This window comes from Orcinus orca, chromosome 19 (genome assembly GCF_937001465.1).
Source record: "Orcinus orca chromosome 19, mOrcOrc1.1, whole genome shotgun sequence".
Classification (NCBI taxonomy): Eukaryota; Metazoa; Chordata; class Mammalia; order Artiodactyla; family Delphinidae; genus Orcinus; species Orcinus orca.
In genome coordinates, this window is record NC_064577.1 from 34,690,369 (window position 1) to 34,705,771 (window position 15,403).

The 15,403-nt window shown below is 40.8% G+C and overlaps 1 protein-coding gene and 1 long non-coding RNA gene across 2 annotated transcripts in view; one reads left to right on the top strand and one right to left on the bottom strand.

Moving 5' to 3' along the window:
* Positions 1 to 360: 360 nt before the first annotated feature.
* LOC117203580 (uncharacterized) lies at positions 361 to 1,665 on the bottom strand. The gene is made up of 2 exons (XR_004486440.2): positions 1,533 to 1,665; positions 361 to 1,204 (listed from the first exon to the last, which is right to left on the bottom strand). It is a non-coding gene; the product is annotated as an uncharacterized LOC117203580 (long non-coding RNA).
* Positions 1,666 to 1,710: 45 nt separating this feature from the next.
* The window catches only part of LOC117203579 (zinc finger protein 501-like), a 40,292-nt gene continuing 26,599 nt past the window's right edge, over positions 1,711 to 15,403 (top strand). Inside the window, 2 exon segments of the mRNA XM_049701853.1 lie at positions 1,711 to 2,054; positions 4,361 to 6,182. Of these exon segments, the coding sequence (XP_049557810.1) occupies positions 4,438 to 5,631 (1,194 nt within the window). The 5' untranslated portion in view covers positions 1,711 to 2,054; positions 4,361 to 4,437 and the 3' untranslated portion in view covers positions 5,632 to 6,182.

Sequence of the window (15,403 nt, forward strand, 5' to 3'; positions counted from 1 at the left end):
CCATATTACATATAGTAAATGTTAATCATTAAGAAATTAATTATTTATGGACTTCCCTGGTGGCACAGTGGTTAAGAAACCGCCTGTTAATGCAGGGGACACGGGTTTGAGCCCTGGTCTGAGAAGATCCCACATGCCACGGAGCAAATAAGCCAGTGCACCACAACTACTGAGCCTGCGCTCTAGAGCCCGCGAGCCACAACTACTGAGCCCACGTGCCACAACTACTGAAGCCCGTGCTCTGCAACAAGAGAAGCCACTGCAATGAGAAGCCTGTGCACCTCAAAGAGTAGCCCCCACTCACCACAACTAGAGAAAGCCTGTGTGCAGCAATGAAGACCCAACACAGCCAAAAATAAATAAATTTTAAAAATAATAAATTTATTTTTAAAAAAGAAATTAATTATTTGGAATTATATTTTGACCCTTTTATTTAACAAATATTTCTAGAGCACCACCACATTTTGGGGCATTGTCCTAGGCCCTTTGTCTCATCAGCAAAGTGCCACAGAATTGAGTCTGCACTGCACTCTCCCATTTTTTTCATCGTGATAGTGTCACTGATGGCATACTTTCTCCATATTCTGTACCTTATGCCAGTTTTGCTATTTACGAAGCTATTTGTGATCAACTCTGTGGTATCATCTGCTTCTATGCCCTATGTCTAACTTTATGTGAGAGTATGTAATGCTTGCCATGTAACCTTCCTATAAATCGCAAAATATGTATTTTTAAAACTTTTTATGATAAAGCAGTAATTCTAATCATGGTAGAAATTTTGGGAAATATGGAAGAACATGTAAGATAAAAAAAATTTTTAAAGCCTATGATCCCTGCAGCCCAAAATAGTATTTCCTCCTGGTATTTTTTTCTATATATACTTTCGTGCATTTTCCAACTTTTGCATAATGAACATGCTGTCGCATTTGAAACCAGAAAACAAACATTTGCAGTTACAGTAGGGTTCTGTCATGCTCTTTGCAGGCTTGGCCAGAGAGAGGAAATGAGAAGATAAACAGCAGGATAGGTCTCCCCATTGTCACTGCTGCAGTGGCTCTGAGACGGAGACTTGATTGTTCTCAGGGGCTGCAGTACTTGGTGGGTCTGCTCCGCTGCACGTTTTCACCCTGCATTCCAGGCTGCCTGAGCTCTTGGCAGATTAAAAACAAACATAGCTGACATCTGGATGGTTTTGAAGTGTCTGCTGAGAAATGCCAAACGTGACGTTCACTCAGAATAATTCCTTAATGTTTTCTAATACCTAGTTCCTCGTTCCATTTTCCCCCGAATCTCAAAAATATCTTTTTACAATTTGTTAGAAACAGTATCCAAAGAACCACAGCGTCCTCTAATGTCTGTAACATTTTACACTGTCTTTCCTTCCCAGGGCCTGTACGGTCGGGCGCGGGGAGTCCTCTGTCCTGCGCACACCAGTCCCCAGAATCTAAGCGCCGGCCAGCGCCCCTAACCTCGGAAGCAAGCTTCAGCCTCCATCAAGAGCACCGCAGAAAGGAGCAAGCGTCGGTGGTTACCATGGAATTCCAGCGTGCGGCTCTGATTAGCTGAGACACCTCCCGCTCGCCCACTCCGCTCCGCGCCGGGGGAGGGATACCCAGAGGCAGAGATTTCTCGGGGACTTCTGGGAAAAAGTAAGTCCTTGAGAACGAAAGCGGAAGCGGCGCGGCCCGAGGCCTTCTGGGAGTCGCAGTTCGTCGTCGTCAGGCGCTTTCGGACCCGCAGGCGGAGCCGCTTGGTTTCACGTGAGGTCCGTGCGGACTGGGGCCCTGCTGCCCCACCTCGTCTCCGGCCGGGAGCAGCGGGCGCTCGGCGCTGGGGCCTGGCGGGGAGCAGGACCCCGGGTTCCCTAGAGGACGCGGAGGCCCAGGGCATTCCCTGTGCCGAGGAAGAGCGGAGGTGGAAGGAGAAAGAAATGTCAAGAAGAGAACTGCTTAAAGGGAAACTAAACCGAGCCAGAGTTTCCTTGCTGTGACAGCACATTGGGTGCAGTGGGCCAAAATTTTAATCTCCGGACTGCAGCCTGCGACCCCTAGACGGTGAGCCTTTGCTAAAATGTTTGTTTGAAGATCCGAAATTTGACTTGAAACAATTGTTTTTTGGGAGGACTTGTGGAGGACTTGCATTTATCCATACACTATAATCTACACCTTTCCAAGATTTTCTGTTCTTAACACTTGCTGAAAATTATTTGAGTATGCAAACCTTGATTTAATTAAGAAAGCAGAGTATTGGCTTCCACAGTTTAAGTGACCATTCATTTGGGATTCTCAGAGGTTTGTATTTGTGAAAAAGAAAAAGGAACAGTTCTCTAGTGCCTTACCTCTCTTTGTACCAGAACATCTCTTATGTTTATGATTGGTGAAAATGCTGTTGCCTCTAGTTAGTGATTCTACCCAAACGTTGACTGTGATCTTAGATCACCTTATCATACTGCCCTTCTGTTTTCAACCAGTCTGATAACACCTCCCTCTAAGGCTCTGTGTGTGTCTTCTCTAGTTTTGTGTCTTGTTTTTTGTGTTGACTGGAGGACAGTAAGTCTTTGTCCTTCGACACAGACTTTTGGGAGACTCAGATTATATGCTTTTAAAAACTGATAGTGCTAGTGCTTTAAAATTTTCAAAATATTTAGGTGATGACAGTTTTGATTTTGTTGCATATTTTTTTTCCCCATGAGCAGAATTCTCAGTTTCTAAAATGTGTCTCAGCCCAGGAAAGAATTGTGGAGATCCTGTGAGATACTGAGGTCTCCAGAGGCACTTATTCAGATGAGGGATAAATCTGTGCACTTTAGGGGTGAATGTTTAGGAGGAGTGGAATCTCTAAAATGTTGTCCAAGGAGCTCTCCTTAATGCCTTAAATTCTGCTATTCTGTTCAGAGTTGGACCTTCTCTCTTTTTTTTTTTTTTTGACATGGAAATATGTTTTTTGTTTTTTTTTACCACAGTGAGAAACCTTACATTTATAAGGTTTCTCCCCAGTATGAATTCTCAGATGTTGAACAAGAGATGAATTTACAGTGAATGCTTTTCCACAAACTTTACATTTATAGGGTTTTTCTCCAGTATGAGTTCTCTGATGTTCAGTAAGAGATGAACTCTGGATAAATGCTTTTCCACAGTCATCACACATATAAGGTTTCTCACCGGTATGAATTCGTGTACGGATAAATGCTGTTATTCCTTTGTACATTGCTTTATCAGGTGCTGTTTTTACATTCCTCAGTGGCTTCTCTCCATGTGCTGTAGCTCTGCCATTTCTTCTTGTCACACATTTTCTTTTTTTCTTTTTAAATTTATTTTATTTATTTATTCTTGGCTGTGTTGGGTCTTCGTTGCTGCCTGTGGGCTTGCGGGTTTTCTCTAGTTGCGGCGAGTGGGGGCCACTCTTCGTTGCGGTGCGTGGGCTTCTCATTGCAGCGGCTTCTCTTGTTGCAGAGCATGGGCTCTAGGGGCGTGGGAGTCAGTAGTTGTGGCATGCGGGCTCAGTGGTTGTGGCTCGCGGGCTCCAGAACGCAGGCTTAGCAATTGTGGTGCATGGGCCTAGCTGTTCCGTGGCATGTGGGATCTTCCCGGACCAGGGCCTGAACCTGTGTCCCCTGCATTGGCACGCAGATTCTTAACCACTGCGCCACCAGGGAAACCCCTTTTTTTTTTTTTTTAATATGTATTTATTTGGCCGTGCCGGGTCTTAGTTGCGGCAGATGGGATCTTCATTGCAGCATGCGGGATTCATTTTTTTTTTAGTTGTGGCATGCGGGCTCTTAGTTGAGGCATGCGGTATCTAGTTCCCCAACAAGAGATTGAACCCAGGCGCCCTGCATTGGGAGTGTGGAGTCTTAACTGCTGGACCACCAGGGAAATCCCTGTCGCACATTTTCTAATACTGCTATACATCCCCTTCATTATTTGTCTTTTGACTAGGTACCTGTCCATTCTCTCATTTAAGCTCTGTTTAGTCTCCAGACTACTGTGGTAGTATAGTGGACAAAGCCTAAGTTCTATTTCTGACCATCTCATTAATAACTTCTGTATCTTTAGGTTATAATCACATAACCTCTCTAGTTCTAAACTTGTTTATCTTTAAATGAGAAGGTTAAACTTTTACATCTTTAAAACATTTTTTTCAGCTTTCAGACTCTTTGTGACATTGCCTATTGGGCCAACTTCTTTCCTACCACTTCTGCCTCTACTTAACTCTACTCCATTGACTTATTATTTTCCCAGATTATGAGACTGTAAATATGCATTCTAATTTTTAGTAAGGTTATTTATTTCCTCCTGAGTTCAGTTCCTGTAATCCCAACACAGAAAATATGTTTTTATAAATGTTTTATTCCCCTCAGATTTGAAGAGCAGAGCAGATACCAAAGAGAAGACCATTAGAATATACTTTTGAGTGAGCAGTTCCATCACTGTCATCATGGAAAGGCTCAGAGGGGATGTGTTCAAAGAGTATTTATTTGAAGAAACCTGTGAATATGAGGCCAAGGTAGAAAAGCAAAAGGAGCACTCTATAGACAAAATTTCAAAAAAATCTGTTGCCCAAACCACTGGTTTTCAGCAAATAATAGTTGGCCATGAAGAAATATCTTGTGAGGAAAATGGGCATACTTTTAATGAGTTTGAGAGAGGTTTTGATCTAAGATCTAAACTTATCCCACGGAATGTTACTCATTCAGAAAAGAAACTGCATATATTTGATCCATTTGGGGAAAGTGTCAAATGGAACTTATCTCCAATTAAAAGTCAAAGAGCTTCTAAAAAGAAAACTTATAATTGTAGTGACTGTGGAAAAAATTTCAGTGACCGTTCAAACTTTTTTCGTCATGAGAGAATTCATACTGGTGAGAAACCTTATAAGTGTGATGACTGTGGAAAAGCATTTATCCAAAGTTCATCTCTTACTGAACATCAGAGAACTCATACTGGAGAAAAACCCTATAAATGTAAAGTTTGTGGAAAAGCATTCACTGTAAATTCATCACTTGTTCAACATCTGAGAATTCATACTGGGGAGAAACCTTATAAATGTAATGAATGTGGGAAAGCCTTCAGTGACTACTCATCCTTTATTCAACATCAAAGAATTCCCAGTGGAGAGAAACCCTATGAATGTATTAACTGTTGGAAGTCTTTCACTGATATCTCAACTCTTACACAACATCAGAGAATTCACACTGGAGTGAAACCCTATAAGTGTAATGATTGTGGGAAGGCATTTAGACGAAGTACACACCTTACCCAACACCAGAGGACTCATACTGGGGAAAAGCCTTATAACTGTAATGAATGTGGAAAAGCATTCAGTGCCTACTCAACCTTTACACAACACCAAAGGATTCACACTGGAGAAAAACCCTATACATGCAGTGAATGTGGGAAGGGCTTCCCTGAAAACTCATCCCTTACTAAACATCATTGAATTCATACTGGAGAGAAACCTTATGAATGTTGTGAATGTGGTAAAGCTTATAGCCAGAGCACTCATCTTATTCAACATCAGAGACGTCATACTGGAGAGAAACACTTTAAATGTGATAAATGTGGAAAAGCATTTGGTAACAGTTCAATCCTGATCAGACATCAGCAGCTTCACACTTTAGAGTCATCCTAACGATACTACAGTTTTGTGGACTACTTCATCCTTTCATGAGCCACTCTTACTTTTTGGTCATATGTCTCTTACCCATGCCACCCACTCTTGCTTACAATTAGAATTTCTAGGAATGTTGTATTCCTGGGATAAAGTAAAACATTACATAATATTTTAAATTTAAGTTTCCCATGCTGACGCTGTTTTGTTAGGTGCATAGAGATTTAGATTGTTATGTGTTCTTGGAGAATTGGCCCTTTTTTCATACTTTAATGCCCCTTCTTATCCCGTAGTATCCTCCCTGTTCTGAAGTCTGCTCTGTCTGAAATTAATAAAAGTTACGTCAGCTTACTATTGATTAGTGTTAGCATGACATATCTTTCTCCATCTCTTTACTTTTAACATAATGTTTGTTACTGTTTTCTATTCTTTGTGTTTTTGTTTCCTTTCTTCCATCTTTTTCTGCCTTCTCCCTCCACAATTTTCATCAAAAGTAGGCTATGACATCCCAAAGCACTAGGACCATCGGATGCTGCATGCAGTGGGGTGTGGGGGTCAGAAGTCACCTGAAGGTAAGAGTACCTCCAAACCTCACATTTGAAGTGTAGATTCTTTTCACAGTGGCCATCCTGTGGCAGGATATTTTGCTATTAATTATAAACAAATACATAATTGAGCATTTTATGATTCCATTGTATCTCTTGTAGTACATTAATTATATGTCTTTTAAAAACATTTTATTGGTTGCCTTAGAGCTTGCAATATGTATTTTAAACTAAGTGCACCTTTAAATAAAATGACACTGCCTCACATGTAATGCAGGTACCTTATATCAGAAGTATTCCCATCCTTTGTGGCATTGCTGTCATTTGCTTCACTTGTGCATATGCTATCACCCAATCACCCAATATGTTGTCATTATTATTGCTTTAAATAAACAATTATCTTTGAGATTTAAGAATAAGAAAATATGTTTATTTTACCTTCCTAAAATTTCCTCACTGACGCTCTTCATGTCTTTTTTTTTTTTTTTTGCGGTACGCGGGCCTCTCACTGCTGTGGCCTCTCCCGTTGCGGAGCACAGGCTCCGGACGGGCAGGCTCAGTGACCATGGCTCACGGGCCCAGCCGCTCCACGGCATGTGGGATCTTCCCGGACCAGGGCACAAACCCGTGTCCCCTGCATCAGCAGGCAGACTCTCAACCACTGCGCCACCAGCGAAGCCCTTCATGTCTTAATATAGATCTAAGTTTCTGAATAAATAAATTTTCTTCTGCCTGAAGAACTTCTTTTAACATTTTTAAGGACGGGTCTGCTAGCAATTAATTCCATTGGTTTTTGTTTGTCTGAGAAAGTATTTCTCCATTACCTTTGAAGGATAATTTCACTGTATATAGAATTCTAAGCTGGTGAGGGTTTTTCTTTCAGCACTTTAAATATTTCATTCCACTTCTTGCTTGCTTGCAGGTTTTCTGATGTGAGGTCCATTGTGATTCTTATCCTTGTTCCTCTGTAGGTGTATTGTATTTCTCTGGCTTCTTTCAAGATTTTCTCTTTGTCTTTTTTTTTTTTTTTAAAGGTTGAATATATGCCTAGGAGTAGTTTGTTTGTGTTTTATCCTGCTTGGTATTCTCTGAGTTTCTTGTATATAAGAGTTGGTATTTGTCATTCATTTTGGAAAGTTCTCAGTCATTATTACTTCAAATATTTGTTCTGCTCAGTTTTCCCTTTCTTCTCCTGGTATTCCAAGTACATATGTATTTCTTTTTTTATATATATAAAAATCTCCTTTTTAGGGCTTCCCTGGTGGCGCAGTGGTTCAGAGCCCGCCTGCCGATGCAGGGAACACGGGTTCATGCCCCGGTCCGGGAAGATCCCATGTGCCGCAGAGCGGCTGGGCCCGTGAGCCATGGCCGCTGAGCCTGCGCGTCTGGAGCCTGTGCTCTGCAATGGGAGAGGCCACAGCAGTGAGAGGCCCGCGTACCGCAAAAAAAAAAAAAAAAATCTCCTTTTTATTCTTTTTCAATTAAATATTCCTATAAATGCTAAGCAGTACATACACACAGACCCAAGTTCTAAAGAACCAAAGAGTCATCCCTAGGTGCCAGAAAATAAGAAAAAACTCAAAGTCACAGCTGTAAGGGGGAAAGGTGGTACCAATAACCACAATACTATGTTTTCCCATGGGATGCCATATCAGCTCTAGACCAGAGTGATGGAAACTGAACTTTTAACGACACAAGGATTAGGTATGTTCTAGTGCTGCACAGGTACAAAGCTAGAAATTTCCCCATAAAAACGATTTGTTCTTTGAATCTGTCATCCCTCTTATGGCCTCCATTGTTTGTGATGAGAAGTCAGATGTTAGTCTTATTGGGGTTTCTTTGTATCTGACAGGTCATACTTCTCTTGCTGTTTTCAAGATATTGTCTTTGTGTTTCAGTACATATGTATTTCGTCTTTAATTTTGGCCCACAGTTCTTGGATGTTCTGGGTTTTTTCCTTCTTTATTTCTTTTTACATCTCAGCCTGGAGATTTCTATTGACCTATTGACATTGATTCTTTCCTTGGCCAAGTTGAGTGTACTGATGAGCTCATTGAAAGATTTCTTCATTTCTGTCACTGTATTTTTTTCCTAGCATTTCTTTTTGATATTTTCCAGAGGCTCCATCTCTGCTAACATTACCCGTCTGTTCTTGCACATTGTCTCATTTTTCCACTAGTGCTCTTAATGTATTAATCATACTTACTTTAAATTCTCTGTCTGAAAATGCCAGTATCTGTACCTTATCTTAGTCTGGTTCTGATGCTGGCTTGGTCTCTCCACAGTGTGCTCTTGCCTTTGGCGTGCCTTGTAATTTTTTTGTTGACAGCTGGACATGTTGTGTTGGGTAATAGGAACTGAGGTAAATGGGTCTTCAGTGTGAGGTTTCATTTACTATACTAGGAGTTGGGCTGTGTTTAATGTTTGCTGTAGCCGTAAGTGTTGGAGGCTTCAGTGTCCTCTGGTGTCCTTATTTTTGCCTCTTGTTGTCTTTAGGTTTCTCTAGAAATTTTTCTTACATAGAGTCTGAGTCCTGGCACTCTCCCTGTTGTAATCCATTGTTCGTATACTGGAGCCTGTTGATGTGGTGGTAAGCTATTGGGTAGGGAAAGCATTCTGTAATCTAATAATTAAATCTCAGTTGTTTATAGTGAGTCTGAGTCCCTGGGCTTTGAATTTCAGAAGAATTTCTTAGCATTTTTCCCCCCTACCTTCCAAAACTAGGGCTTATAACAACAACATCTGGTTTCTTCTTCCCCACCCCTTGTCCACCTTCTAAACCGTCACTGTGTGGCAGGGCAGCGGTGGGGGCTCAGAGAGGAGGGAGAAGGTCTCAGAGTCCTGAGCTAGCTCAGACTGGGGTGTGTGTGTGTGTGTGTGTGTGTGTGTGTGTGTGTGTGTACATGAGTGGGGGAGTAGCAGCACCCAGGAGAGCAGCCTGGCCACTCCCTCCCCCTTCAGGCTACAGATGGAAGACTGAGGCCCAGGGAGTGTTCAGCTTCATCTACCCCTGCCCACATCCCTTAAATTCCCCAAACCTCAACTGTGTGGGGGGGGAGGGGCCAGAGATATTAGCAGATACAAATGCAAATCATTAATATGTCTACAATATATTTCATTTCTTGGTAATTCTATCCTGCCTTTTCCCTTCTGTATTATAAATTTGGGAGCTTTTACTTTAGGTAGACTGAAGCGTTCCAGCACTTGGCCTTGCTGCTGAAAGAAATCTCAGCAAGAGGAGAAAAGATTCTGTCTTCTCCCTGTAGCTGCAGGGAGTCCGATTCTCTTCAGTCTGATAATAATGTCTTGTTTAGGTCATGTCTTGCAAAGGAGTCCTGTGAGATGTCTGGACTTCAAGGTGATGGATACATCCCATGAACAAAACCCTCACCCTCCCGACCCACTGTCATTCTGCTGGTCATCTTACTTGCCAGCTCAAAACCCTGGTAATACAATTTAAATTAATATCTGAGGTTTTGGGGCTTCCCTGGTGGCGCAGTGGTTAAGAATCCGCCTGCCAATGCAGGGGACATGGGTTCGAGCCCTGGTCTGGGAAGATCCACATGCCACGGAGCAACTAAGCCCGTGCGCCACAACTACTGAGCCTGCGCTCTAGAGCCTGTGACACACAACTACTGAAGCCCTCGTGCCTAGAGCCTGTGCTCCGCAACAAGAGAATCCACCACAATGAGAAGCCCGTATTTCGCAACGAAGAGTAGCCCCTACTCACCGCAACTAGAGAAAGCCTGCATGCAGCAACGAAGACCCAATGCAGCCAAAAAATAAATAAATAAATAAAAAATTTTTAAAAGAATCTGAGTTTCAAAAGATAAATACTTTTCTTGTCTCCCACATGCAGAGAGGTAAAACTAAACCCAGCTGTGCTAGCTTTTAAAATTTAAGCAGAGTTTGGAGAGCTGCCAAATTGTAATGTGATTGCTGGGTTGCAGCAGAGATTTGCCGCCTTGCTCAGGTCACCCAGGGAAAGGCGCACGGGAACAAGAGGAGGTTCCAGGGCTTACTAAGCATGATCGTTACACTTCACGCCCTTCCAGAGTTACTCAACAGGACTGTGAATGCTGCCTTGCTGGGTGTGCCTGGGGAGCAAGGGGGGACAAAAATGCTGACAAGGATCTCTTCCTCCCTTTGGGGGCCTTCTGTCAGTCTTCAGCTCTGTTGACAAATACCTGCGACTGCACTTTAGAAGCAGATGGCACAGGACCTTTTGGATTCACTTGTGCCTTTACTGCCCAATTAGCCTACAAACAGTTGGGGAGGAGCTACCAGAATGGAACTCTTAAAAAATCAAATGGGCAAAGTTTGTGCAGAGATCAGACTGAAGTGACAACACTGCTCACAGCTAAGGACCTGTGACCTCAGACCCACAACAGATGGAGAGTTGGCTCTTCCCCAGGGAATGGCAGCCCTAGGAGACCTCAGGTACCCTGTCCCACTTCCCCTTGAACAGTTACTGCCCAGACATCTACCTTCTGCCTGGAATAGGCATGATACCTTCCTGTTGGGAGCCAAGTCCATCCGGAGTTGGCTGCTCTGAACACTAATATGGGCAGGGGGCAAACCCTCGTGCCTGCTGCCCCTGGAGCAGGGTGGCACTCCAGAGCTTGCACATGACCACTGTTGACCTGTCAGTTATTTGTCCAGCAAAAATGGGTTTATTCACAATCAGCAAAGAATTACAACCACTTCAAGGGTCTGCAACCATGGTGAGCCACGTGAAGGTCCCAAGCAAAATGGAGAGGGGAAATCTTATAGAGAGGGAAAGGGAAGTTGAGAGGACCATGGTAAACAAAGAGTCATGGCTTTTCTTTGGCTGAGTTGTGATGGTCTCTCATTGGCTAAGCTCTTGCTAGAAAAGAAGAGGAAGTCTTTCTTCCTCCTGTTAGGCTCTGCTGTTGACATAGAGCATGAGAAGACATTATAATTTAATCCACAGGCCCACTTCAACTTGTACCAGCTGTCCCAACTGTTTGAAAATATCTTTTTCCATTGTGATCCAGTTTTCTTTTTCTGGAACCGTTACTGAGTTTTTTACTTATTTTTGCAACCTTGGTGGATTTAAAGCACACAAGATGAGTATGATCTGGATGGACTTTTCTGTATGGCTTTTTAAACTAAGGATGTTTTCAATGTCCATTTGTGTTGTAACATGTATCAGTACTTCATTTTTTTCATTGTGATTAAAATTCATAACATGACATTTACCATGTAAACATTTTAAGTGTATAGGTCTGTGGCATTAACTACCTTCATATTGTAAAAATATTCTCACCATCCATCTCTAGAACTTTTTCATTTCCCCCAAGTATCCATTAACTAACTGCCCTCAGCCCCTGACAACCACATTCTTTTTGTCACTGAATTTGACATCTCTGGATACCTTATATGAGTAGAATTGTACAATACTTGTCCTTCTGTAACCAACTTATTTCACTTAGCATGGTGACTTCAAGGTTCATCCACATGTACCGTGTGTGAGAATTACCTTAGTTTTAAAGGCTGAATCATATCCCATTGTGTATATACTACACTTTGTTTATATGTTCATCCATTGATGGATACTTGGGTTGCTTCCACCTTTTGGCTATTGTGAATAATGCTGCTATGTGTATGGTTGTACAAATATCTGTTCCACTTCCTCCTTTCAAATATTTTGAGTATATACCCTGAAGTGGAATTGACAGATCATACACTAACTGTTTAAGTGTTTGAGGACCTGCCATATTATTTTCCATAGTGGCAGCACCATTTTACTTTTTCCTTTATGTGGCAGAATAATAGGGTAGTTTATGGATCTACCCATTTTGTTTATCCATTCACCCTTTGATAGATGTTTCAGTCATTTCTATCTTCTGGCTATTGTGAACGGTGCTGCTATGAATATTAATGTACAGGTTTTTGTTTGAACACCTGTTTTCAATTCTTCAGGGTCTATATCTAGGAGTGGGTTTGTTGAAGCTTATGGTAATTGTATTTTTTTTATCTTTTTGAGGAAATGCCAAACTAGTGTACACATATGCTGCAGTATTTTCCATTTCCACAAGCAATATTTGAGGGTTCTGATTTCTCTACATTGTTGCTAACATTTGATACTTTCAGTTTTCTTGATTAAAACCATTCTAGTGTTTGTGAAGGGGGATCACATTATGGTATTAATTTGCATTTCCACCATGACTATTGATGTTTGACATCTTTTATGTGCTTGTTGACCATTTGTATTTCTTGTCTGGAGACGAGTCTGTTCAAGTTCTTTTCCATTTTAAAACTTGAGTTGTCTCTTTGTTGATGATTTGTAAAAGTTCTTGATATATTCTGAAGAACAGACTCTTATCAGATATATCATGTGAAATACTTTCTTCTATTCTGTGAGCTGTGTTTTCACTTTCTGGATAGCACCTTTTGATGCAGAAAAGTGTTTAAAATTGAGGAAATCTAATCTATCCGTTATTACATGGATGTTATAACCTTCTGCCTTTGTTTATCTGTAACTTCCCACTCCAATGATAAGAAACCTGGCTTTTTGTCATTCATTGAATTCATTTCTTGTTCCATTCCAGATTACAGATATAGTAGTTTCACTATTAGCTAATACCCCCATGGGAAAGAACTTACAGAGTCCAGTATTTGTGTATGCTACATTTTGCCTTTGCTCCATGGATTCCGTTCTTTTCTATAGTTACTTAGGTCAGTACCTTTTGCCCCACCACCAACAGTGAGTTTTTTTTTTTCATACATTTCTAAATCAGTTAGATTCTTTGTCATATTCTCTATTCCATCCTGTGACACTCCCATATCATAAAAAATCATCAGTTTATATAAAATAATAGGCTCTGAATTGTGTTTCTGGCAGATGAAACAAGAAAGATTACTTGCTTAGTGAGAACTAAAGCTTTTTACTAATATTTGTGGAGAAGACTTTTAAGATTTGGATTTGCCCTGATATGTAACCTTATGGAGGCTGTGGACCAAAGTCTGTAACAAAGGAACTTCTGGAAATACCATGTGTCCATCTTGGTGTTTTTTAAAGCCAATCTGAGTGGATAAAATACCCAGTTTGTCTACAGTTAGCCTTTTCCTTTTCAGTCTCAGATAGTGCTTTTAGTGAACTAGGTTACTTTCCAATGGTTGGGCATGCAAAGGAAGAAAGCATTGCACTTTTTTTGGGGGGGAGGGAGTGTTAATTGCACTTCAGGTGAAGAAATAAATGGCTCATACTTTATGACAGGAAGCAAGAAGCACAATTAAAAGAAAGGCACCCTCAAGTTAGACTTATATCCTTGGATGTTCGCATTTAAAGACATGGTTCTCCTACCTCAACATAATAAAGGCCATATACGACAAACCCACAGCAAACATCGTTCTCAATGGTGAAAAACTGAAAGCATTTCCTCTAAGATCAGGAACAAGTCAAGGATGTCCACTCTCACCACTGTTATTCAACATAGTTTTGGAAGTCCTAGCCACGGCAATTAGAGAAGAAAAAGAAATAAAAGGAATACAAATTGGAAAAGAAGAAGTAAAACTGTCACTGTTTGCAAATGACATGATACTATACATAGATAATCCTAAAGATGCCACCAGAAAACTACTAGAGCTAATCAATGAATTTGGTAAAGTTGCAGGATACAAAATCAATGCACAGAAATCTCTTGCATTCCTAGACACTAATGATGAAAAATCTGAAAGAGAAATTAAGAAAACACTCCCATTTACCATTGCAGCAAAAAGAATAAAATACCTAGGAATAAACCTACCTAGGGAGACAAAAGACCTGTATGCAGAAAACTATAAGACACTGATGAAAGAAATTAAAGATGATACCAACAGATAGAGAGATATACCATGTTCTTGGATTGGAAGAATCAATAGTGTGAAAATGACTATACTACCCAAAGCAATCTACAGATTCAGTGCAATCCCTATCAAATTACCAATGGTATTTTTTATGGAATTAGAACAAAAAAATCTTAAAATTTGTATGGAGACACAAAAGACCTCGAATAGCCAAAGCAGTCTTGAGGGAAAAAAACGGAGCGGGAGGAATCAGACTCCCTGACTTCAGACTATACTACAAAGCTACAGTAATCAAGACAATATGGTACTGGCACAAAAATAGAAGATCAATGGAACAAGATAGAAAGCCCAGAGATAAACCCACACACCTATGGTCAACTAATCTATGACAAAGGAAGCAAGGATATACAATGGAGAAAAGACAGTCTCTTCAATAAGTGGTGCTGGGAAAACTGGACAGCTACATGTAAAAGAATGAAATTAGAACACTCCCTAACACCATACACAAAAATAAAATGGATTGGAGACCTAAATGTAAGACTGGACACTATAAAACTCTTAGAGGAAAACATAGGAAGAACACTCTTTGACATAAATCACAGCAGAATCTTTTTTGATCCATCTCCTAGAGTAAGGGAAATAAAACCAAAAATAAACAAATGGGACCTAATGAAACTTCAAAGCTTTTGCACAGCAAAGGAAACCATAAACAAGATGAAAAGACAACTCTCAGAATAGGAGAAAATTTGCAAATGAATCAACGGACAAAGGATTAATCTCCAAAATATATAAACAGCTCATGCAGCTCAATATTAAAAAAACAAACAACCCAATGCAAAAATGGGCAGAAGACCTAAATAGACATTTCTCCAAAGAAGACATACAGATGGCCAAGAAGCACTTGAAAGAGCTGCTCAACATCACTAATTATTAGAGAAATGCAAATCAAAACTACAATGAAAAAAAAAAAAAACTACAATGAGGTATCACCTCACACCAGTTAGAATGGGCATCATCAGAAAATCTACAAACAACAAATGCTGGAGAGGGTGTGGAGAAAAGGGAATCCTCTTGCGCCGTTGGTGGGAATGTAAATTGATACAGCCACTATGGAGAACAGTATGGAGTTTCCTTAAAAAACTAAAAATAGAATTACCTTTTGATCCAGCAATCCCACTACTGGGCATATACCCAGAGAAAACTATAATTCAAAAAGAGACGTGCACCCCAGTGTTCATTGCAGCACTATTTACAATAGCCAGGTCATGGAAGCAACCTAAATGCCCATCGACAGATGAATGGATAAAGAAGATATGGTACATATGTACAATGGAATATTACTCAGCCATAAAAAGGAACAAAATTGGGTCATTTGTTGAGATGTGGATGGATCTAGAGCCTGTCATACAGAGTGAAGTTAAGTCAGAAAGAGAAAA